The 26,865-nt window shown below is 39.8% G+C and overlaps 1 protein-coding gene across 1 annotated transcript in view; it reads left to right on the top strand.

Moving 5' to 3' along the window:
* The window catches only part of LOC103282244 (Fanconi anemia group A protein), a 36,308-nt gene extending 9,842 nt beyond the window's left edge, over nt 1-26,466 (top strand). Inside the window, exons 7-19 of the mRNA XM_062967068.1 lie at nt 1,260-1,319; nt 1,429-1,517; nt 1,606-1,666; nt 4,006-4,055; nt 4,182-4,258; nt 5,633-5,740; nt 7,663-7,805; nt 8,860-8,930; nt 9,015-9,114; nt 10,404-10,606; nt 10,744-10,840; nt 11,620-11,799; nt 26,334-26,466. Coding sequence (XP_062823138.1) covers nt 1,260-1,319; nt 1,429-1,517; nt 1,606-1,666; nt 4,006-4,055; nt 4,182-4,258; nt 5,633-5,740; nt 7,663-7,805; nt 8,860-8,930; nt 9,015-9,114; nt 10,404-10,606; nt 10,744-10,840; nt 11,620-11,799; nt 26,334-26,408 — 1,314 coding nt within the window. The 3' untranslated portion in view covers nt 26,409-26,466. The remainder of the gene's footprint in view (nt 1-1,259; nt 1,320-1,428; nt 1,518-1,605; nt 1,667-4,005; nt 4,056-4,181; nt 4,259-5,632; nt 5,741-7,662; nt 7,806-8,859; nt 8,931-9,014; nt 9,115-10,403; nt 10,607-10,743; nt 10,841-11,619; nt 11,800-26,333) is intronic.
* Nucleotides 26,467-26,865: the final 399 nt, after the last annotated feature.

Raw genomic sequence — 26,865 nt, 5'->3', positions numbered from 1 at the left:
TATAATATATTATATATACATATGATATTTATAATATTATCATGTTATACAATGTAATACTAATAATAATACCATATAATAATATTAATTACATGTTATATATTACATATAATATTACGGTATAGTGGTATAGTTCAATATAGTAATATATAATGCTAATATTGTGCTATGCTAATAATATAATATATTGTATGTACATACAGCTGCTCTGAATCCCCTTCGGGGTGAGAAGGGCGGGATATAAATGTAGGAAATGAATAAATAAATAATTTTAGACTTAGGCTCGCCCAAAGTCTGAAATGACTTGAAAGCACACAACAACAACAATCCTAATTAACTTGACTATCTCATTGGCCAGAAGCAGGCCCACACTTCCCATTGAAATCCTGATAGGTTTATGTTGGTTAATATTGTTTTCATTTTTAAATATTTTATTGTTCTTTCATTGCTGTTGTTTTGCACTACAAATAAGACATGTGCAGTGTGCATAAGGATTTGTTCGTATTTCTTTTTCAAATGATAATTCGGCCCCTCAACAGTCTGAAGGATTGTGGACCGGCCCCCTACTTAAAAAGTTTGAGGACCCCTGCTCTAGAAGTTAGAATAATACTTTGCGAGATTTAAATGTGATTTTCTGAGATTCACTTGTGTATATTTGACTTTTTTTTTTACATTTGGATATTCTGAAATTGGTTATAACTATGTATAATTTACCCAGAACTTATTAACGGTGACATCCTCCAAAAATACATATAATGCATTAAGTTAAAAAAAAAAAAAGAGAGAGAAGGCATTGGCCACCAGTCTGGTACTTATAAGCCTTGTTCCAGGTCCTGGACTGTAGTCCCCAGAATCTCCATCTAGTATGGCCAATGAATTCTGTGGATTGTGTAGTCCACAAAAGGTACTTTCTCCCAAACTCTCAAACTTTATTGCAGTATGTACAGCTTATTTACATAGCAGACTGGACAATAACCAGACTACATCGGAGCACGCTGCAGGAGTGAACACTCCATTCTTATCTCTAAACGTACGTCCGGCTAACCGGAAACTTCTCAAAAGTTACACTCTAGCAATTTTATTTCCACTTCGTGCATTTAACCTTTTCGCTTCTAGATTACACACACACAGCTTTTAACTCTAAGCACAATTTCACTCTATACCAATACATTTTACCTGCATTCTGATGGAAGTTCTCTTTTGTTGAGTGGTCACCTTGCACTCTGGGTCCATCCTCAAGCTGTGCTTCTCGTTCCCAGGTTTCCATAGAAGACATGGGCCTCTATGAGGATTTATCTTCCCCAAAGGAAGCCGTCCAGGTATCTCAAAGCCACCTGGACAGGTTGTTATTAATTAATTGGAACAAGGGAAGTTGTGTTGCTTGACAGTCAAAGACATGCTCTCTCTTCTGTTCTCTTTGTGGATCAGCCTCAATGCCAGGCCCTTCAGGATGTCGAAAAGGCTGTGCAGATATTTGAAAACACGGGGAGGATCCCAGCGAGTGTCATGGAAGCCAGGTAAGCCTCTCTTCTCAGTGGTGTCGCTCTTCATTATATTATTTTATTCTCTTCAACCCATTTGCTTCCATCCGCTTTCTTGTTTCAGTATTTTCAGGCAGTCCTACTATGCAACGCGTTTTCTTCCCGCTTTGCTTGTGCCGCGTCTGGTTAGTATTCTTATTATGGTTTCTTTAAATTTTCAAGTGAGAAATATCCTCTTTTAAAAATTTATAGAGTTAGGTGGATTTTAAACTCACCTATATGCGTTTCATATAAATGATTATTTTACATATTTTTATGACATGTCTAGATATAAACTGCAGAATTCTAAAGATTGCCCCTGAGTGTAAATATAGATGGATGGATGGATGGATGGAGATAATATATATATTATATATAGAAGATGGATATAGATATAGATATATATATAGACACCATGTCTCCTGTGTCAATATAACAATATAATATATAATATCAATATTATGCTATACTAATAATATTATATATTGTATATACATATAATATTGATAATAATATTGATAACTATTATAATTGTGTGTATATATATATATATATATATACAGTAGAGTCTCACTTATCCAAGGTTCTGTATTATCCAAGGCAGTCTGCCTTTTACTAGTCAATGTTTTTATAGTAAATGTTGCAATGTTTTGGTGCTAAATTTGTAAATACAGTAATTACTACATAACATTACTGGGAATTGAACTGCTTTTTCTGACAATTTGTTGTAAAACATGATGTTTTGGTGCTTAATTTGTAAAATAATGTAATTTTATGTTTAATGGGCCTTTTTCTTAATCCCTCCTTATTATCCAACATTTTTGCTTATCCAATGTTCTGCTGGCCCGTTTATGTTGGATAAGTGAGACTCTATTGCAGGGGTCCCCAAACTAAGGCCCGGGGGCCGGATGCGGCCCTTCAAGGTCATTTACCTGGCCCCCGCCCTCAGTTTTATAATATAATATTTTTGTATTAGTTTTAATGTTATAATATATTGTATATACATATAATATTGATAATAATATTATGTTATACAATATAATACAAATAATAATACCATATAATAATATTAATCATATGCTATATATTACATAACATATAATAGTATAGTGGTATAGTTCAATATAGAATTATATAATGCTAATATTGTGCTATGCTAATAATATAATATATTATATGTACATATACCTGCTCTGAGTCCCCTTCGGGATGAGAAGGGTGGGATATAAATGTAGTAAATAAATGCAGTAAATAAATAATTAATTTTAGACTTAGGCTCGGCCAAAGTCTGAAATGACTTGAAGGCACACAACAACAGCAACAATCCTAATTAACTTGACTATTTTATTGGCCAGTGGCAGACCCACACTTTCCATTGAAATCCTGATAGGTTTATGTTGGTTAAAATTGTTTTCATTTTTAAATATTGCATTGTTCTTTCGTTGTTGTTGTTGTTGTTTCACTACAAATAAGACATGTGCAGTATGCATAGGAATTTGCATTTTTTTTCAAATGATAATTCGGACCCCACAACAGTCTGAAGGCCCTCTGCTTCAAAAGTTTGAGGACCCCTGCTCTACTGTATATATATTACATGTAATATTACTAATAATATTATAGTATAGTGTTATAGAACTTGTTTGTCCAGCAGGTGGCGCTGTTTGTGAACCAAAGCATGGTTTTACCTGTCTCAGGTGTGTTAGGTGTGTAATAGTGGGTATGTGAATACCTTAAAACACTCTCCAGTTTGAATAGTACGTTGTGTCCAAATTTCGTAGTTTGGAAGATATGAGGTCCCTCACAAACGGACATTACATCTATATATATAAAAGAGTGATGGCATCAGGGCAGCGGACAAAACTACAAGCCCCCCAACCTCGAAAACTGACAGCACAACCCCTCATCCATGCCTCTAGGTTGATACAACAAAAAGAAAAGAAAAATAAAGTCCTAATTAGAGGGAGAGGAATAATTGTTTTTATCCAATTGCTGCCAGTTAGAAGGCTAAGCTCCGCTCACTTGGTCTCCTAGCAACCTACCCAGCCCAGGGGACAGGCACAGTTAGGCCTCACTTAGGCCTCTTCCACAGATTATCAGATTTTAACTAGATTATATGGCAGTGTAGACTCAAGGCCCTTCCACACAGCTATATAACCCATTTAGAATCTTATATTGTCTGCTTTGAACTGGATTATCTTGACTCCACACTGCCATATAATCCACTTCAGTGTGCATACTAAACATAAAGACAGCCTTACAACAGACATTCAATACCACCACTACCTCAACAATTTCTCACCAACACCACCAGACAATACCACAGCAACGCGTGGCCGGGCACAGCTAGTTTTTATTTATATAGATAGAAGATATATATATATGTGTATGTATAAACACTGAAAAAAATTGGCACAGATACAAACACTCTGTTAATAATTTGTGTTTAATAATTTGTGATATTTAAACATTTATTTAAACATTGCAGCTTCCGGAAAGACCAGATCCCCGCATGGCTTTGATAGAATCCCTCAGAAGGTAAGAAGGGAAATTAATAATTTTCTTGAACTTATCCAAGTTTGTCATGATCTCAATGGATTGTTTCAGTCTCTATTGACAGTACAACCTCATGATGTTATTATGGCCTCAATCCTTCTAAAACAGGGCTGAAAAGATTCCTCCAAATGCGTACAAAACATATATCGAAGAATGCCGAGTTGCAAAAGAGAAGCTCTTACAAGGTGAGCGGCATCGACTGACCCCTAGTCATTATCAAATTTCTATCGGTCGCTTTCTGGCCATGTTCCGGAAGGATTCTCTCCTGTTGTTTCACCCACATCTGCGGCAGGCATCCTCAGAGGTTGTGAGGTTTGTAGGAAACTAGGCAAGTGGGTTTTATATATCTACGGAATGACGTCCAGGGTGGGAGAAAGAACAGTAATCAGTACAGTAAATAAAGAACAACACTAAAAAACAAAAATCCAGGGGAATTCCTTCCTGAAACAGTCATTTGTAGTACAGCGGCTGTTACTTGTTTGTTCAGCATATGGCGCTGTTTGTGAACCAAATAATAATAATAATAATAATAATAATTTATTTTTATACCCCGCCTCCATCTCCCCGAAGGGACTCGGGGCGGCTTACATGGGACCAAGCCCGGATAAAACAACAAAACATACAAAAACATCAAAATACAGACATAGCTATTAAAATCAAATACTAAACATAACAAAAATGAAATAATAATCATATTAAGAACATATTAAAACACCAGGGGAAACCTTTACCTTCTACTGGTGTAGTGCTGCTTGTATAATTTCTATAGTGAAAAATAAACTCACCCTCCCAAAACTGGGACTCAGGGAGCTCATAAATTACAGCAAGTACAATACTGTTCAAATATTTTAAAGAATTATTTATTGAACAATAATACTATGTAACATGATTTTTGTTCCTGGATTATGAATGTCATTTCCTAATTGGTTCTATCATAAAACATGAAAAATATGGATTAAACTACAAAAACTTTGTTTTTGAGGGACATCCTGCTATAACACGTTTTGCTCTAGTTTTTCAATGAATATCTGATAAGAGTCTCAACTAATTCAACATAGTTTGTGGCCACCACAAAAACAAAGTTTCTGGAGTAGAACAAATATTTTCAAAGTAGGTACCGCACACATAAACAAGAAATAACACTTTCAAATCAGCATGGTTTTACCTATCTCAGGTGTGACAGGTGTGTAATAGTAGGCATGTGAATACCTTAAAAACACTCAGGGCCAGCTCACACCTCCCAACCAAGGACTCCCCCAGGCAGGAAGCAGGCAGGTTTTGAAGCTGCAAGGCTATTCAGTGCTCATCAAGGTAGCCAATTGCAACATTCACACTTGCCCCTGACAAACTGAGATCTGCTGAGGGTTGGGAGTTTTCTAAAATTATCCTCTGATCCCCAAATGGTTGTCCATCCATTCGTGGTTTGTAAATTGATCCCATTGTATTTGACGTTCCTAAAAGTGGTCCTCCTCCCATCAATCATCATGCTCTCCCAGAAGACAGTGGTGAGGGATTCTGGGAATTGTAGTCCAATAACGTCTCTCCTTTTTCCCCCGCAGATGGATCGGTCGAAATGGAGACGAGCGATTTGAAAGAGCCTTTGGAACTGCTCACAGCTGAGCTTGAGATACTCCGAGAGTTGATTGCGGATCAAGAAAAGCAGGAGGGTATGCGGGTTGCAGGGACGGTTGGGTCTGGAAGGCAGGCAGATCTGTCGGGAATACTTTTTGAAGCTTAAACATGTTCTTTAATCCAATGTGTTGTTGAATTCTTTCATGGCCGGAACCACTGGGTTTCTATGAGCTTTCCGGACTGTGGCACAGGCTGGTGAGCAGCCAGCTGCAACAAATCACTCTGACCAAGAGGTCATGAGTTCGAGGCCAGCTCGGAGCCTGTGTTTGTCTCTGTCTTTGTTCTATGTTAAGGCATTGAATGTTTGCCTTATATGTGTAACTAGCTGTGCCCGGCCACGCGTTGCTGTGGCAAAGTGATGGTGGTATTGGTTAAAAATTGTTGTGTAATTTTTATTTGACGTTATTTGCAATTTTTTATTAATTTTATTGTAAGTTATATTTTATGTATTATATTTTATTATTTTCTTGTATCATTTTTAGTTATTTTCTGTTATTATAGTATTTTATTGTATTAATTTTTAGTGTTTTTTATTATTTTTTATTGGGTTGCTAGGAGACCAAGTTGGAGGAACTTAGCCTTCTAACTGGCAGCAATTGGATAAAAGCAATTATTCCTCTCTCTCTAGGACTTTATTTTTCTTTTCTTTTTGTTGTATCAACCTAGAGGCGTGGATGATGGGTTGTGTTGTCAAATTTCGAGGTTGGGGGGGCCTGTAGTTTTGTTGTTTTGTGGGTCGCCGTGATGCCATCACTCTTTTATATATATAGATGTGATCCGCCCTGAGTCCCCTTCGGGGTGAAAAGGGCGGAATATAAATACTGTAAATAAATAAATAAATTATATGGCCATGTTCCAGAAGCACTCTCTCCTGACGTTTCGCCCACATCTATGGCAGGCATCCTCAGTGGTTGTGGGGTCTGTTGCAAACTATGCCAGTGGGGTTTATATATCCGTGGAATAATATCCAGGGTGGGAGAAAGAACTCTTGTCTGTTTGAGGCAGGTGTGAATGTTGCCATTGGCCGGCTTGGTTAGCATTGAATAGTCTTGCAGCTTCAAAGCCTGGCTGCTTCCTGCCTGGGTGAATCCTTTGTTGGTGTTACAAGACAGCGGAATTCCAGACAGGAAACCATCACACCTCCCAACAAATGTTTTCATGGAGTTCTCTTAGATAATTTATTTTCTAAACAATACATAACGTTGAAAAGGCATGAATTTTATTTAGTCCCGTGGCTTTTTAAGTCAAGGAAGGTCATCTGTTTAAAATGTGTGTTATAGATATCTAGGCACAGGAAAAAAAACTCATTATGTTTACTACATACAATGGGTTGGATTAGATTTAGGCCCATGGAGCTGGGTTGGCTGAAGTGCTGTGTCCCATCATATCCATGATCAGTTCTTCTTTTAATATTTTGCATTTTCAATAATGTTTTTTAAAACTATGGCCTGTTTAAATTGTTTTATTATGATGTTTGTTGTTTAACTGTTGATCTTATGATGATAATGTGATTGATTGGGCTTGTCCCCATGTGAGCCGGTCTGAGTCCCCTGTGGGGAGATGGAGGCGGCATACAAAAATAAAGTTGTTATTATTATTATTATTATTATTATTATTATTATTATTATTATTCCCCCAAGTAGGAAGCAGCCAGGCTTTGAAGCTGCAAGGCCATTCAATTCTAAACACAACATTCACACTTGCCTCAAACAGACCAAAGTTATTTCTCCCACCCTGGATGTTCCACAGATATGAACCCCACTTGTCTAGTTTCCAACAGAACTCACAACCTCTGAGGATGCCTGCCACTCAATGGGGGCTCCTTCTTTGATGCCTGTCAAACTGGATGATAATCTGTCAGCGGGAGGGCTTTGATTGTATCCTGCGTTATGGCAGAAGGGGGTTGGACTGGATGGCCTTTGGGGGTCCCTTCCAACTTCATGATTCTTCGTTGCAGAGCTTCCGGTTCAGATGGCTCGTGTCTCGGAGGCACTGGCGGGTGTCCTGGGACCCACCAACGACCAGGAGGAAGCAGATTCTGTGGACGTTAGGATCTGCTTGGATCTTTCTGTTCCTGAAGTCCCACAACAGCATCAAGAGGTGAATTATTATTATTATTATTATTATTATTATTATTATTATTATTTGTTGTTTTGTTGTTGTTGTATTTATTTATGCCCTGCTTTATCTCTCGTGTGCCGTTACCTTCCCGCTGGAGCGGTACCTATTGCTCTACTCACATTTGCATGTTGGCAGGAGCTGGGGCTAACAACGGGAGCTCACCTTGCACCCCGGATTAGAACCTGCGACCTTTCGATCAACAGCTCTGTGGTTTAATCCGCTGCGCCACTGGGGGCTGGACACTTACGTCTATAGGAATGTTGATTTCGGGGCTGTAAGAGCCATTTTGATCCATGGTTTTGCACACTGTCTGTGCAAGAAATCAAGACTTTAAAGTTCCAGTCGGTGCCTTCAGATATGAGGGGCTTGATTGTTTGGAATGGCCACATTAAAGAAATGGGAGTTCTCTAATTTCTATAACGATAATAATAATAACTTCCGAATCCAGACTGACAAAGTTCTGGAACACAAGACACCAGACATCACAGTTGTGGAAAAGAACAAGGTTTGGATCATTGATGTCGCCATCCCAGGTGACAGTCGCATTGACGAAAAACAACAGGAAAAACTCAGCCGTGATCAGGACCTCCAGATTGAACTTCAAAGACTCTGGCAGAAACCAGTGCAGGTGGTCCCGGTGGTGATGGGCACACTGGGTGCCGTGCCAAAAGATCTCAGCCGGCATTTGGAAACAATAGACATTGACCAAATTACGATCTGCCGACTGCAAAAGGCCACCTTACTGGGATCTGCGCGCATCATCCAAAAATACATCAAACAGTCCTAAACGCTTGAGAAGTGTTAGACTTGTGATTTTGTGATATGAAATCCAGCATGTCTATCTTGTTTGCTGTGTCATACAATAAAATAATAATACATTTTATTGAATTTATTAAAAATCATAAAATGTAGTTTTGGTTAGTAGTGATAAACTCCTTATTGAGCATTCTTGCAAATCCTTGGCCTAGAAGTGAGAGGCTCTTTTTCTCTTTCTGTCTGTTTCTCTTTCATTTATTCTCTTTCTCTGTTTCAGGCTGTGGATCTTCTGCTGACGGCGTTTTGCAAGAATGTCATGTCTGCGTCGTACTTCCTGCCACCAGAGAGGTAAAATCACACATGATGTCCGCATGTGGTTGGGAAAACATGGCAAAATCCTCCATGTGCCCGTTCCTTTGTGTTTCCTTGCAGGCAGGGCTCCTGGGCCTCTCTCTTTGCCAAAATGCTTTGCAGACACCGCCGGGCCCTGCCCTCCTTGCTGAGCCGCCTTTGCCAACTTATTCACCATCAGGTTGGTTTTCATGGGGCTCTTACATTGATTTGGATTCTGTGTCAGAAGAATGGCCACTCAATCCTTCCCCCTTCTGCCAGGAAGGAAGACACAATCAAAGCCTTCCCAACAGATGGCCATCCAGCCTCTCATAGAACCTTAGGATTGTAGCATTGGAATAAATAATAATAATAACAATAATAATAATAATAATAATAATAATAATAATAATATTTATACCCCGCCACCAACTTCTCATAGAACCTTAGAATGATAGCATTGGAATAAATAATAATAATAATAATAATAATTATTATTATTATTATTATTATTATTATTATTATTATTTATTTATACCCCGCCACCAACTTCTCATAGAACCTTAGAATGATAGCATTGGAATAAATAATAATAATAATAATAATAATAATAATAATAATAATAATAATAAATTTATACCCTGCTACTTGTCTCTCATAGAACCTTAGGATCATAGTATTGGAATAAATAATAATAATAATAACTTTATTTATACTCCACCACCAGCCTCTCATAGAACCTTAGGATCATAGCATTGGAATTAATAATAACAATACTGCTACTACTACTACTACTAATAATAATAATACTTCATTTATACCCTGCCACCAGCCTCGTATAGAATTTTAGGATCATAGTATTGGAATAAATAATAATAATAATAATAATAATAATAATAATAATAATAATAACTTTATGTATACCCCGCCACCAGCCTCTCATAGAACCTTAGGATCAAATTATTGGAAATAATAATAATAATAACTTTATTTATACCCCACCACCAGCCTCTCATAGAACCTTAAGATCATAGTATTGGAATTCAATAATAATAATAACTTTATTTATACCCCTCCACCAGCCTCTCATAGAACCTTAGGATCATATCAATGGAATAAACAATAATAATAATAATAATAATAATAATAATAATAATAATAATAATAACAACATTGACAAAATTACGATCTGCCAGCTGCAAAAGGCCACCCTGCTGGGATCTGCTCGCATCATCCGAAAATACATCACAAAGTCCTAGACACTTGGGAAGTGTTCAACTTGTGATTTTGTGATACGAAATCCAGCATATCTATCTTGTTTGCTGTGTCATAATAAAATAATAATAATAATAATAATTTTATTTATACCCCGCCACCAACCTCTCATAGAACCTTAGGATCATAGCACTGGAATTAATAATAATAATAATAATAATAATAATAATAATAATAATAATAATAATATTTATTTATACCCCGCCACCATTGTAGGGCTCTTCTCTCAGGGACGCTCACATCATGGGCTTGGCTGTCTTTGCGATCCACTTGAACGAAGCCAAAGCGTCCATCCCAGCCATCGACCTCTGCTCTTCGCTGGACCCTTCCTGTGCTTCCACGAGAGGCCTTTCTGTATCCGAACTCTGGGATTACTTTTTGGATTGCCAGGCAGGACAGTCTGCCACCTTCTGCATGAAGTAAACTTCTTTTTTGTCTGGATAATATCCCAGTCATTTCTAAAACGCAGACCTCTTGTCTTGGGCTTAAATGAAATATCTGCAAGGGGCCTGATACAACTTCAGAGAAATAACCCTTTTCCCTTCTTTACCCACAGGTTTTGTGTTGTGGCACTTTCTTACTTTCTCTGCAAGTTTGGCTCCCTTCCCCATGACTCCTTATGCTCCGTGCTTCATCCTGGTTTTGTGAAAAAGGTAACTTTTTGTTGTTGAAGGCTTCCATGGCTAAAATCACTGGGTTGCTGTGAGTTTTCCAGGCTGTATAACCACATTCCAGAAGCATTTTCTCCTGACATTTCACCCACGTCTATGGCAGGCTATCCTCAGAGGTTGTGAGGTCTGTTGGAAACTAGGCAAGTGGGGTGTATATATCATCCTGCTGGGAGGCTTCTCATGTCCCCACAAGCTAGAGCTGACAGACAGGAGCTCACACCATCTTGCAGATTTGAACCGCAAACCTTCAGGTCAGCAGTTCAACCGGCACAAGGGTTTAACCCATTGAGCCACCATGACTCCAATATATATAATAATATAATAATAATAATATAATATATAATAATAATTCTTATTGTTTTATTTCTTCTTCTTCTTCTTCTTTCCTCTATTTTTATTTTTATTTCCTCTATTATTATTTTATTGTATGACACAGCAAACAAGATAGATATGCTGGATTTCGTATCACAAAATCACAAGTCGAACACTTCCCAAGCATTTAGGACTGTGTGATGTATTTTTAGATGAAATTATTATTATTATTATTATTATTATTATTATTATTATTATTATTATTTAGCTGAGTTGGATAAAAGAGAAGGGATGGAAGATACTATTTTTTAAAGACAGCAGGGATTCTTACAGCAAATGCAGGGCTGGAATGGAATATAGTTGATGCCAAAACTATGTTTCCTCCTTTGATGAGCATTTTTAGCCATCGCTTTTTAGATCTGTGTGTTAAGCAGCCCGCTCTTTTGCAGCTTCAGTACGTCGTGCCCCTTCTTTGCTCGGAAGCCCGAAATACAAGCTGGGAAGGCAGCATGGATGATGACCTTCCATGGAAAACATTATCCCGCCCCAGCTTCTGCTACTCAAAAGCTGCCTTGTGCTTATGGAAGCATCCCCTTTTCAAAGAACTATTGTGGGAAAAAGCCTTCCAGGTAAATACTGAGCGTGTGACTTGGTCCAGGTAGTAGTGTCCACTTTTCAACCTGTCATCAAAAAGTCTAATTCCATGTTCTCTGGAGTGGTTTTGCTTTCGTTGTGCAAAGGTTTCAGTTGTGCAAAGGTACAGGAAAGGGCTAAAAATCAAAACTACGAATGGAATTCCTCATTAATTTCATCCCCAAAATGAGCAAGAACTAATTTTAGCAATTATCTTCCCACTGCAAGAAAGTGTCTGGAAACTGCATAGTTTTTGAAAATTCTTTGCAGTTAGAGAGTTATTCTGTGGGAAATTGGCACATAATGTTTTTAAACAAATATATTGCTGTCTCCTATTTGAAAAGGCTCTTTCCTGTAAAAAAAAAGAGAGAGAGAGAGAGAGAAATACTATGTGTGAATTTTATTCTGAATTAATTTTCAATGGTTTCAGTAAATTCCTGTTCAAATTAAGAATCAATTTGTAATTTCTATAGTTCCAGTATTGTTCTTATCAAATATATCCTTAATTCCTTCGATTATTTCAAAACAAACAAAACAAAAAAGACATGTTCCATTTACATCAAATGTTCATTCCCCTCTTTCATTCCCCTTCATTCTCAATTTGGGTAATTACTAGTAAAATATTCCTTTTGTCAGTCAATACATAAATTTTAAAAAATGAATTAATTATAAATCAGATCATCTGTACCAAACGTTTCTGTCCCTTCTTGACGTATCTCGAAGTAATGCCAAAAAAGTTAAAATACTAATGATGACAATAAGAAGAGTTTAAAAAAATAAAGTCACATCGAATATCCCAATTGTCTTCTACAATGCAGGGGGTAATAAAGATATCAAAAGTAAAAAACCAGCAAAAGAGAAAATATATAATAAAGAAAGAAAGAACCAAATTGATTCTATTTCCCAAATCAGTCTTGCTTTTTCAATCTTCTCTATGAACTTCTCAATAGCCTGTCAGTCACTTGCCTCTGCTCTCTCCCCACCAATTCTGAGTCACTGCAGTCTCTCCGTCTCTCCGCTTGTGTCTCCACACTTGTCACTATCCCTTTACTGTCCTCCACCTTTCCCCCCCCCCCTTAGTCCCCAGTATCGCTTTATCTTCTCCAGTCGTCACTGCTTGTCTACACTCATCTTCCATCCCTCATCACGCCTCTCCCTTGGCAGCTTCTTCCGCCCCTCTCTTTAGGACGTCTGCCCTTTCTTCTTGCCCCTCTGGGATTTTCTTAGAATTGTCTGCTCTTTCTAAACTTCCATCCTTTCTTGTCGCCACTTCTGCTAAGCCTCTCCATACATCCGGGCACTCTAGGAATTTTGCAGAGGAGCTCTATGGCTCCTATGACATCTATCTTTTGTTTAAAAAGGTGCCAAAAAGAAATGATCACTAGTAGGACTTACATTTGCTTGACCTTCTTTCTTTCTTGAATTTAAAAATGGTTGAAGGATGGCTGTAAGCCCTGGATCTTTGTCCAGGATCTCCTTCAGTGGCTGCCTTGCCTTGATCTCTCTCTACCACTTAGTCTCAGGAAAACCTCCCACCTGACTAGCAGGAGTGAGACTCTTTAGGCTTGGCTTTCCTCTGGTGTCAATCAACCTATGGAAACAGAGCTATCACTCTTCAAAGCCACCTGAAGGTACTGGTGTTCTGAGAACTCTCAGAACACCCACCCTGCCTCCATGCTCACCACACCGGATGATTCCAACTGCTTCCATATTTCCACTTTTCTGTCATTCATCCTTTGCATGCAATTTAAAGTACATCTTACAGAGGACTGTTCCCAATTTAGGGTGCATTACCCCTATATTCTACATTATGATTAGAGAACTTTGGTACTCCAGATATTTTGGTCTACAACTATCACAACTCTCACTAGGTAGTTGATGTCCAAAACATCTCAAAAGCCAATGGATGCACATTTCTGTTGTATCCTACAAAAATATTTTAACTATTAAAAGATCCAACTAGATCTATCCATACACACACACTATACACTATCTCTATCAGAAACAGGATTCCATTAGGAAACTGAATGAGTTAGTTGAATAACTGACAGGAGCTAGAAAAAAAGAAGGGACTTTTTTAGAATCAAAGCTGAACATTACAGGTTACTGGAGTTTGTATTCCAAGCTAAGGAAGCTTGGACTTTGATTATTTCCTTCATTTCAAGGTTGGTTTTGTTTCATTCACAAACAAGTTTAGAATTGCAGCTCAAGAGCATACATCTTGGTTCAGCCAAACAGAACAATTAAATGCTTAAACACCTTTGGCATAGTGAGATTTTCCTGGATTTTACTCAGATAATTAGGAAGAATTCCCAGAATGTTTATATTTTTCTCTCCAAATATGAAACATTCTGGAGACTTCTAGTTGGACCTATCAGTTCCAATATGTCAATAAATGCATGTTTTATTATGAAATCCATTGCTAATAGGTAGACATATCTAAATGGTGGATCAGACTCTAAATATGCATCCAGAAAGGATTTGAAATATGAACCAGCACTTTGGAAGAATGTGTGAATTTAGGGAACAAATCCACTTTGCTTAGATCCTCAGTCTAACATTTCTACATTTTTTCTCTCTGTGTGTGTATGAATGTGTGTGTGTGTTGCTATATTTATATGAAATAAAAATACAGATGCAAAATATATACTGGAAATTTTTACCTAAGCTTAATTATTACATTTCTTGCCATGAATTGAATTAGGAGCATATATTCTCAAATCTTAAAACACTGACTGATCTCTTAAGGGAAAAGAAAGAGGTGATGATCAGTTGATTCCCATAAAATGGCAAGTTGGCACACTGCAGGCTTTGTGAACAGCATCTGATACTGTATCTCTTATAGAAAATGGAATCTCTTATAATAAAGGAGTTATCTACATTACAGAATTACAGTACATGGTGTTGATAGAGCCTGATTGTTATCAGCAACGTAAATTAAACTCTTACATATGGATTTGAATGAAGCAAATGCATTGACATTTTTATAAGGGCTTTTAAGATAGGAAACACAAATTCAATAATGTTCAAACGATGTTAAGATGGCTGTAGTTATTGTTTCTCAACAGTGCATCCCCATTAAGGCACACAATAGGTTTTATTAGCTCAGCCTTTTCCCATCTTAGATTAGATTCTATTGGGTTTTGATGTCTTTTGCATTAACTACTAAAGATTTGTAGACACTGAAATCAAATTTAAGTGCCAGGCTAAACTGTGCCCATGGTGTTACAATGTCATTATTGGCTTCTGCGAACATTTCAGTTGTGATATTCCCAGCAATAAATTCTTTGGATTTCATTTTATGTAAAATTTTGGAAACTAGTTAGATATTTTCATTTTTATCCTTCTCTTTTTTGTATGGTAATGAAGCAGACAGATTAATAGTAACAGAGGAAGAAAAGAAATACAGTGAGTAACACAAACATTAAACAGGCAACTCAGAAATTGTGTTTCATCTTTTTTTTTGCATTAAAATGAGCATATGTATTTGCTAATTGGTATTATAACTGTTTATTATTCAGACTGTATGCAATTCATTCAATGAGCACACAATTACATCTGAGCAGTTTTGCAACATTCATTACATGGATTTCACCCCTTTTTGGGTGATACTCCAGTTACTTTGGAATCAATGTACAATGTGAAGGAGGAATGTATTAATAAATAGTCTATTTCTTTTAAAAAAAACTGCGTATCATTCAAGTTTACATAGTTCTAGCTAAGTTCCTTTATGTTGAGGTAATACTAAATTTGGCCTGCTATCACACCATGAACTTCTGAATGAGAGATCTGTGAGGACAGTTTTGGTGGTGTATTTGTGCCTGGATGAATGGGGTGATGTTCCCAGATTATAAATATTGGTTACTCATTGTTTCTGTTGTAAACACATGGGGAAAGTTGATTACGCTGCAAAAACTATGTCACAAACTTTGATAAATGGGTGGATGGAGATGTCTCTGTTGCCACAACAAAGTTTTTGCCCTGCAGTCAACTTTCTCTAGGTTTCTATGATAGAATCAACAAGGAACTGACATCTTTAACCTAGGAACAAAACTCGTACAAATGATGCACATATTCGCATCCGTGTATTCAAAATATATATTTTTTTAGAAAGCTGTCAGAATTTCTGATGGACTTCCCATGGAGTCCACCTTGTGGGCTTCTAAATCCTGGAACAAAACGGCATGCCTGAGCATCACAGACACAAATCTGGGAACAACAGGTCTGTGTGCTAATCTGCTCTCAGGTCCTGGGTTGCAAAATATAGGTTGTATTATTAATAATATTAATATTTGCAAATAGTTTTTATGGGGTGGGGGAGCATCATTCTGTAGTGTAGAAAACTTTCTACTTATCCTGAGAGTGTTGATTTTGTATTGTTTTTATAATGTTTGTGAGCTGCTTTGGGTCCCATTTAGGGAGAAAAGCGATACAAAATTATTATTATTATTATTATTATTATTATTATTATTATTATTATTATTATTGTATGACACAGCAAACACAATAGATATGCTGGATTTCGTATCACAAAATCATAAGTCGAACACTTCCCAAGTGTCTAGGACTGTGTGATGTATTTTTGGATGATGCGTGCAGATCCCAGTAGGGTGGCCTTTTGCAGTTGGCAGATCGTGATTTTGTCAATGTCTATTGTTTCCAAATGCCGGCTGAGATCTTTTGGCATGGCACCCAATGTGCCCATCACCACTGAGACCACCTGCACTGGTTTCTGCCAGAGTCTATGAAGTTCAGTCTTGAGGTCCTGATAGCGGCTGAGTTTTTCCTGTTGTTTTTCATCAATGTGACTGTCACCTGGGATGGAGACATCAATGATCCAAACCTTTTTTCTTTTGACAACTATGATGTCTGGTGTGTTGTGATCCAGAACTTTGTCAGTCTGGATTTGGGAGTATTATTATTATTATTATTATTATTATTATTATTATTATTATTCACTCTCTAATTAAGGGAAGTACAAAATTTTACTGTTTCTCTTCAATATTTTAGTGGATCAGTGTTTTCTAACTGGAATAGACACCTTATGTCTTAATTATTGCTTCCAATCTGGACAATCCATTGCAATTGTACTGTGAGTGAATAGCTTGTATATTGGTATTGTGGCAAGGAGAAATGCAGATCAGAGAAAACTTTGTATATCAGCTGTGAGATATCATGCTTGAAAACAACCTTACCTGTCTTGAGTTTCCAGATGCATTGCACTACAAACCCCACCATGTCCTGCTCTATTAGTTTGGGAAAGACAAAATGACAAAAGTGTGATGGAATCCTAGGATTTGTAGTTTTCCGAGGTATTTTTTGCAGCCACATTCCAGAATCAATGCAGTTTAGCATCACTTTAACTGCTGGGACTCAGTGTGATGGAGTCCTAGGATTTGTAGTTTTCCAAGGTATTTTTTGAATCCACATTCCAGAATCAATGCAGTTTGGCATCACTTTAACTGCTGGGACTCAGTGTGATGGAATCCTAGGATTTGTAGTTTTCCAAGGTATTTAGTCTTTACATCCACATTCCAGAATCAAAGCAGTTTTGCTGGGACTCAGTGTGATGGAGTCCTAGGATTTGTAGTTTTCCAAGGTCTTTAAGCCTTTGCAGCCACACTCCAGAATCAATGCAGTTTAGCACCACTTTAGCTAAATAATGCTATCGCATCCTGGGAGTAATAGTTTAGGGAGGCAACATCGCTCTCCAGCAGATAAGGCTCAGGACCTTTGCCAAACTACAAATCCCACAATCCTGTTGTCCTGCTCACTCCAAAGGATCAGTCTGAACGCAGATCAAAGATAGCTGCTCTCAAACACAATCTTTATTGAAGAATACATGACTTTGGAAAAGTCAAGAATGACTTAATGTTTACATACAACTATTTTTATAACTTTTGATGCTACGTAACACCACACGTAAATATCATCATCAAGCCCCACCTCCAATATCACATTACTACCATTTTCACACATTTTCACACACTAAACCAATTATAATTGTTTACACTTTCGGTTCCCAGTTCCCAGGCGTATTCTATCTTCTTCTGCCAGGTGCTTGTTTATGTTATGACTCCCAGTTGCAGGGCTGAATTACCAAAGCCCTGTAACTGGGTTCCATGACATGGTGCCCTCCTTTTCTTCGCCCTCCTCTTCGGTTCTTTCTTCGTCACAAATCTGAAATAAAACAATAATTCTATGTGTCCATTTTGTCCAAAGTACCCATATATTTTTTCAGTAAGCTACGATGGAAAACAGGGTGTATTTTCCCTAAACTTTTTGGCAATGCCAACTGGAAAGTCACTTCATTGATAACACCCTGTATTCTAAATGGTCCAATATATTTAGGGCCCAATTTTTTCGAAGGTAGCCCCAGTTTGATGTTTTGGGTACTTAACCACACTAAATCTCCTTTCTCCAATTTATCACCTTCCACCCTCTTCCTATCTGCGAACACTTTATACTTTTTATGTGCTTCCTTTAAGGATGCAGTCACTTGACTCCAGCATTCCATCATTTGTGTTTTCCATTTCCCCCCTTCCGTTCCCTCATTCTCTGCCCATCTTGGCAGCTGGGGCAGAGGCTGTATTTCATACCCGTAAACTACTTCAAAGGGGGTTTTGTTTGTTGCTGAATGTATAGTCGAATTAAAAGCTAGTTCTGCAAAAGCCAACCACCGAGACCAGTCATTTTGTCTCATGTTAGAGTACATTCGAAGGAACTGCCCAAGTGTCTGCTGAGTACGTTCTACCGCCCCATTTGTCATGGGGTGAAAAGCAGAACTTAAACTCCTTTCTGCTCCTAGCATTTCCAAGAATTTTTCCCAAAATTTCGCTGTGAATTGTACTCCTCTGTCACTGACTACTCTACTGGGACATCCATGCAGTTTGTAAATGTGGTTTATGTACAATTCAGCTAGTTTCTCGGCTGATGGTAGTTTCGGCAGTGCTATAAAGTGGGCCTGTTTAGAAAACAGGTCTAATACCGTCCAAATATAACGATGTCCTTTGCTAACTGGTAGTTCCCCCACAAAGTCCATAGCTACACATTCCCAAGGTCTGGTAGGCTCTGCTACTGTTTGTAATAATCCCATTGGTTTCCCTCCTCTCGATTTATTTCTGGCACAATCATCACATTGAACCACATGGTTCTTTATGTCCTTCCTCATCCCTGGCCACCAGCAATGTTTTGCTATTGCTTTTGTTGTTTTTGTAATTCCTGTATGACCAGCGCTCTGGTTGTTGTGAAAACGATGCAAAATCTTGATCCTTAATGTTGCTGGGATATACAGTTTCTTGTTCACAAACCAAAATCCTCCCTTTTGCTCCCCCTGTTCTGCATTGGATGTGATCCACTGGTCTCCTTCATAAGACTGTTTCAGTTCGTTTCCCCAATTATCTTCCCCGCCGAGTTCAACCATAGCAGTGTTCTCTTTTTGGGTTTGTGCTCTGGTCCTGACAGCTAAGCCCCATTGTTTATCAGAGAATATTGTTCCCTCTTTTGCTGCGGTTATTCCTTCGTGTTGAGGCATGCGTGAAAGGGCATCTGCCAAGACATTCTGCTTCCCTTGAAAAAACTTTAATTGGAAATCGAACCTGCTGAAGTATTGTGCCCATCTAATCTGTTTGGGGGACAATTTTCGAGGAGACTTTAGATACTGGAGGTTCTTATGGTCAGACCAAATTTCAAATGGGATTCCGCTTCCTTCGAGAAAGTGCCGCCAGCATTCTAAGGCTTTTAGTATGGCTAGTGCCTCTTTTTCCCATATCGGCCAACATTTTTCAGCTTCGCTGAACTTCCGGGACAAATATCCACAGGGTTTTAAGTTCCCATTTTGATCCTTTTGCAATAGTACTGCCCCATACGCACAGTCTGATGCATCGCAATGGATTATGAACGGGCTCCTGATATCGGGGTGTTTTAGAATGGGTCCCTCTGTGAAGCATTCTTTTAGGGTTTCAAATGCCTTTTGGCATTCTGGCGTCCAACTTAGTTTGGCGCCCGGAGCTTTTACTTTTGCTGTCTCTCCTTTCCCTTTTGTTTTTAAAAGTTCAGTAAGGGGTGCAGTTATTTGCGCGAAGCCTTTTATGAAGGATCTGTAAAAATTTGCAAAACCCAGAAACGATTGCAATTGCCTCCTTGTTTGTGGCACTCCCCATTCTTTTACATCTGATACTTTAGCTGGATCCATAGCTAACCCTTCTGGAGATATCCGATACCCCAGAAAGTCAATTTGAGTTTTATTAAATTCACATTTGGACAGTTTTGCGTACAGCTTTGCTTCTCTTAGTTTCTGCAACACTTCCCGGACCAATTTTACGTGCTTTTCCTTATCTTCAGATACAATCAAGATATCATCAAGGAATATGAATACCCCTCTGTACAATAACGGGTGTAGTATTTCATTTATAAGCTGCATAAAGCAGCCGCCTCCATTTTTTAAACCGAAAGGCAAAATTTTATATTCAAAATGGCCGAATGCGCAGGAAAATGCAGTTTTCCAAGTATCCTCCGGTTTGATCCGTAATTTATGATATGCTTCAATTAAATCAAGTTTAGTAAATATGCTCCCTTTCTTCAATACGGTGATTAAATCCTTTACTAAGGGCATAGGGTATTTATTGTCCTTAGTAATTGCATTTAAATTTCGATAATCAATGCACAATCTTAGGGAGTTGTCTTTCTTTCTCCTGAATAACACTGGGGCCCCGAGAGGGGAATTGGATGGCTTAATGAAGCCTCGCGCCAGGTTTTTATCAATGTATTTCCTCAATTCCTCCTTTTCCTGCACAGACATGGGATACACTTTTGGCTTTGGTAAGTTTGCTCCTGGGGTTATTTCAATTTCTACTTCTACATTCCTTTTGGGGGGTAATTTACTTGCCTCTTTCTGATTGAACACATCCACAAAGTCTCTGTATTCAGGTGGCAACAGCTGTGGGTCTATTTCACCTTCTTCATCTCCCTCGTCCTCCTCTTCTGCAATCTTGCTTATCTCCCATTGTGTCTGCTGTTCTTTAAATGCTAGACTCTTTCCTCTCCAATCTACTTCAGGATTTGCTTGCTCAAGCCATGGTATCCCTAATATTACATGGTATGTGGCAATAGGGGCTATCACAAAGGATATTCTTCCTTCCCATTTGCCTATCTTACATGGGACCTCCCGTATTTCCTTGGTAGATACTTCCCCAGTTGCAACTGAGCCGTCTAGCTGAGAAAACGCAATTGGGGAGTCAAGCGCCATCTGCTGGCATTTCAACGCTCCTGCTAATTCCGGAGTTATAATATTCCTGGAACAACCACAATCCACAAATGCCTTGCAGGTGGCCCGATTCTCCAGCCCCGAGAGGCAAATTGGCACTACTATCATGCGTTTGTCCCGACTCACCAATTTTTCTGAGGGTTCTGGGGCTCGCACCTCCTCCTCCGCACGCCTCCCGGATGCAGGTTTGGGCTTTGAGGGTTTTGGCGGCTCCCCCTTCCGGGCCCAGCATTCTGCCGCTCGATGGCCCGTCTTCCCACACACAAAGCATCCCAGTTTAGGTTTGTTGTCATCTCCTCTGGAGGGAATCCCCGGCCTCCCTCCGGGTCTTTCCTGCTTCCTCGTCTCTCCTCGACCTCTCGCCACCGGTCTTTGCTGGCCGCCGCTGCTCCTGAAGCGCTTTACTTGGGCCAGGGTGGATTCAACGCGCCCCGCTAGTTGAATCCATCCCTGTAGCGTTTCGGGGTCGTCTCTGTGCGCTGCCCAGCTGAAAATCTCGGGGCGTAGTCCCTCTTTAAATAATTCCACTTTGGTCACTTCAGACCACTCCGGGACCCTTTCCGCGAGGTGGAGGAATTCCTCTGCGTACTCGGGCACCGTTTTGTCCCTCTGTTTTATTCCTTTCAGCTGGTCTCGAGCCCTCAATTGCTCTAGCCGGTCTCTGAACCGGTTTTCCAGTGCGGCGAGGAAGCGGGGCACCGACCTCAGGCATGGGTCGCGTCTGGCATGTAATTGCACATACCAGCTGGCCGCTCCTCGCTTTAGTGTGTTGCCGATGGCTCGAACCCTGCTTGCTTCGGAGGGAAATGTGTGTGCGTTGTCTTCCATGTATCCTCTGATGCTAATTAGAAAAAAGTTCAGTTCATCTGATTCCCCTCCGTATTCTAGCTTGAGATCTTCCCTTCTTGGCATCCATTCAGCGGCCCGTGGGTGTTGTCTGGGAGGCATGGGGAAGGGTTGCATCGGGTTTCCTTGGATGGCCCCTTGGAATACGCCGCGCCCCACTCCGGTGGTCATTCCGCGCGGCTCCCGAAATCCTGCCGCCGCTGTCGGCCCTTCACCCCATCCGCATATTGGCCTCGTTGTAGCCCCCGCATCTCGCCTTTCCTCGTCGTATGGCACATCCTCCTCCTCTTCCTGGATCTCCTGCTGCTCTCCGCATTCATCTGCTAATCCACTGGACCCGATCCCTGGCCCCAGTGGTCTTTCTACTCCGATTCCCATTCGGAGGGTTGGGAGTTCTGTTGGGGTTGGCGGCCTCAGACTTCCCAGAGTTTGCTGGCGCTCCACTTCGCGCGCCATTCTGTCCCGGAACTCAAGCTCTTGCCAATATTCCTCGTCCCTTGCCACCGCGGGACTCTGCGTTGAAGCTCGCTGTCCCCTCTGGCTCCAATCATCTCCTTTGCTTGGCTCTCTCTCGGTGTGCTCTTTTTGGAGATTCTCTTCCAATATTGGCACTATTCTCCCCACGGTATCCGACAGCCTGGATAAATGAGTTTCCAGGATGGATAGCCGCAGGGCCACGGTCTCCGGCATGCTTCCTCCAGATCCCCAACTGGTTTCTGCCGCCGCCGGAGCGCCTCTTCCCCCTCTGGGAATCCTCTGGGTCACGCCGTCCGGCTTGGGGTACCCCGTAGAGGAAGCTATGGCTTGCAATGTCTCTCCTGCCAACGGCCGAGCTCCCAGCGGAGGCCCCTTTGTTCCGTCATGGCTTTGATCTCCTTCCCTGCTCATTTTCACTTCACTGCAAAATTGCAGGAGGGTGAGAACTGGATTCTTGACTTAATTGTCCTGCTCACTCCAAAGGATCAGTCTGAACGCAGATCAAAGATAGCTGCTCTCAAACACAATCTTTATTGAAGAATACATGACTTTGGAAAAGTCAAGAATGACTTAATGTTTACATACAACTATTTTTATAACTTTTGATGCTACGTAACACCACACGTAAATATCATCATCAAGCCCCACCTCCAATATCACATTACTACCATTTTCACACATTTTCACACACTAAACCAATTATAATTGTTTACACTTTCGGTTCCCAGTTCCCAGGCGTATTCTATCTTCTTCTGCCAGGTGCTTGTTTATGTTATGACTCCCAGTTGCAGGGCTGAATTACCAAAGCCCTGTAACTGGGTTCCATGACACCTGTATGATGTGGATTCAAACCTAGATGCAAGGAATGTCATCCATTCCTTTCCGGCTCCGTCATTATTTGCCAAGGCTCAATATTTACCAGCCATTATCACACACTCTTGCTCTCTCACCTTTGGTAAACTACATGACACATTTTTCTGTGAGTCAACGCCAGGGATCCCTGGGCACTCCCTAAGTGTGTCTACACTGTGGAATTAATGCGGTTTGACCCCACTTGGACTCTAGCAATGGCTCAATGCTGGGGTATCCAGGGAGTTGTAGTTTGCATCCTTGTGCCAAGAAGGCCGAAGACCTTGTAATGCTACGTCTCCCAGGATTCCATCACATTGAGCCCAGATACTCATCATCATCATCATCAGTATGTGTATATATATATACACATACATACATATACATATAATGTATATATATACACATACATACATATACATATAATGTACATATGTATACACATACACAAATATATATATACTAGCTGTGCCCGGCCATGCGTTGCTGTGGCAAAGTGGTGGTGGTATTGGTTAAAAATTGTTGTGTAATTTTTATTTGATGTTATTTGCATTTTTTAATTAATTTTATTGTAAGTTATATTTTTATTTATTATATTTTATTATTTTCTTGTATTATTTTTAGTTATTTTCTGTTATTATAGTATTTTACTGTATCAATTTTTTAGTGTTTTTTATTATTTTTATTGGGTTGCTAGGAGACCAAGTGGGCGGAGCTTAGCCTTCTAACTGGCAGCAATTGGATAAAAACAATTATTCCTCTCCCTCTAATTAGGACGTTATTATTCTTTTCTTTTTGTTGTATCAACCTAGAGGCGTGGATGATGGGTTGTGTTGTCAAATTTCGAGGTTGGGGGGCCTGTAGTTTTGTTGTTTTGTGGGTTGCCGTGATGCCATCACTCATATTATATATAATTTGTTTACATTTGCTCCCAAAATTATGTATACATAATTTTGGAAGAAATACCAAACAAATCCAGAAATATAAGTTGCTATGGGTCTATAAATTTGCATAAAAATGTCAATTTCCCCTATTAAAGGTGTATACTGGGACAGCTTTGTATCAATAATAGCAATGGGTTGCTAATGCGCATGCGTTAAAAAGTGTCTGGTTCCCTCTGCAATGACTGGGAAAAGCCTTCTCTTTCTCCTTCCCTTACAAAGATGGCTGCCAAATTTCGCTGCCACTACTAAAATGGCCTCCTACTTCAGGGGCGGGATTTGTGAGCGAGAGATGGGCCCCGCCTATGTCCTTCATTCCCATTGGCTAGGATGCACAGGAGGCAGCCAATGGGGTTGCAGGGCGCGCTGGTTGCTTCTGGGTTGTTTTGAAGGAGGAAGAACTGAAGAAAAAGGAGCCAAGGAGGAGTCCGGCAATGCTGGAGAGAGAAGAAAAAGAAGGGCGAGGAGGGGCCAAAATGACCCTCTCTGTCCTCCTGGGTAGGTGGCTACTGAAGAGGGGCACTCTGTGCATGCTCAGAGGCCTTCCCCGAAAGGTATTTGCACTCTGTGCATGCTCAGAGGCCTTCCCCGAAAGGCATTTGCACTCTGTGCATGCTCAGAGGCCTTCCCCGAAAGGTATTTGCACTCTGTGCATGCTCAGAGGCCTTCCCCGAAAGGCATTTGCACTCTGTGCATGCTCAGAGGCCTTCCCCGAAAGTTATTTGCAATCTGTGTATGCTCAGAGGCTGTCTCTGAAAGGTATTTGTACATGTTCAGAAGTATTTGCACTCTGTGCATGCTCAGAGGCCTTTTCCAATAGGTATTTGCACTCTGTGCATGCTCAGAGGCCTTCTCAATGGGTATTTGCAATCTGTGCATGCTCAGAGGCCTTCTCCAAAAGGCATTTGCACTCTGTGCAAGCTCAGAGGCCTTCCCGAAAGGCATTTGTACTCTATGCATGCTCAGAGGCTTTCCTGAAAAGTATTTGCACTCTGTGCATGCTCAGAGACCTTATCTCAAAGGCATTTGCACTCTGTGCATGCTCAGAAGCCTCCCCGAAAGGTATTTGTACTCTATGCATGCTCAGAGGCCTTCTCAAAAAGGCATTTGTACTCTATGCGTGCTCAGAGTCCTTCCCCGAAAGGTATTTGCATTCTGCATGTTCAGAGGTATTTGCACTTTGTGCATGCTTTGAGACATTATCTGATAGATATTTGCACTCTGTGCATACTAAGAGTTAAACACACTGTATGCTCAGAGGCCTTCTCTGAAAGGTATTTGAACTCTGTGCATCCTCATAGGCCTTCGGTATGTATTTGCACTGTGTACATGCTCAAAGGTATTTGTACTCTGCACATGCTCAGAGGCCTCCTCGACAGGTATTTGCACTCTACATGCTCAGAGGTATTTGCACTCTGTGCATTCTCAGAGGTCTTCTAGGAAAGGTATTTGGATGCTCAGAGGCCTTTGAAAGGTATTTGCACTCTGTATTCTCAGAGGCCCACTCAAAGGGATGAATCTAACTACATATGCATTTTAAAATTTTATAATTCATGTTGTCATGGAGTTTAATAGTTTTTAATTGATGTGGTATTGTTGTAATGTTTATTGCTTTTGTTATTGTTTTATTTAATGTGTTCTGGGCAATGTAAATTGCCGACTGTTGTAAGCTGCCCTGAGTCCCTATGGGTGAGAAGGGCGGGGTAAAAGTGATGTAAATAAATGAAACAAATAAGGGTATTTGCACTCTGTTTATGCTCAGAGGTCCTATCTGAAAGATGTTTGTTTATTTTTATTTTATTTATTACAATATTTATATCCCGCCCTTCTCACCCAACAGGGGATTTGGGCGGCTTACAATAAAACACACATATAAAAACTGTACAGTAAATCAGATTAAAAATTATTAGCTTACATCAACATTCATAAACACATTCTAAAATACAGATGGGCGTGTTCAAGTTCAAAAGACTGGGTCTGTTGATTAAGTTCTGGCATACATAATAATAATTAGCACTGCTAGTTGTTATTTGAAAGCCTATCAAATTTGAAAGCTCAATCAAATTGTTTTCTAGTCTTTACTGATACTCATTTGGTTATCTCCATTTCTTGACCCAATGCATTTGCCTCTTTTCTCTTTTTTTATGCTCAGCGGGAAGATCGAAGAAGCAGCGACATGGGCGTCGAAATGGACAGCGACTGCAGGAAAAAGCCCTGCGTGTCTTGAGTTGCCATCAGAACCTGGACGAACTCCTCCGTGAAGTAAGAAAAAAAATGCCAAAAGCAACAACATTCCTAGTTAATAGGCTGCATTTGGAATAGAGTGGGAAGTGGAGTGTTTGTTTTCCTTGCTGCTTAGGAATCACTCTGATCCCTCTTCCCTTTTTATCTTCTCCAGGTGGGAAGTTCTGTATGTAAAGAAGTATTATTAATTCCTGATAATTCAGGCCGAGAATCCTCAGAACTGCTTCTGGGTGAGTGAAAGAGGACCTGTTTGGCCAGGAAGAATGGTTGAAACAAATCCAAGTCAATCTGTTCAGCCAGATAAGAATATTCAGCTCAACGAGTCCAGGATTCTTGTTTTTTATATGCTATAGTTTTTATTTTATTGTACTATACTGTACGTTTATTTTATGCTTTGCCTTAATCACTTTGTGCCATATATAAGCCCTTTGAGTCCCTTC

Source organism: Anolis carolinensis, unplaced genomic scaffold (assembly GCF_035594765.1).
Source record: "Anolis carolinensis isolate JA03-04 unplaced genomic scaffold, rAnoCar3.1.pri scaffold_95, whole genome shotgun sequence".
Lineage (NCBI taxonomy): Eukaryota > Metazoa > Chordata > Lepidosauria > Squamata > Dactyloidae > Anolis > Anolis carolinensis.
The sequence above is the reverse complement of the archived record's forward strand: the minus strand, read 5'-3'. Positions and strand labels throughout refer to the sequence as shown.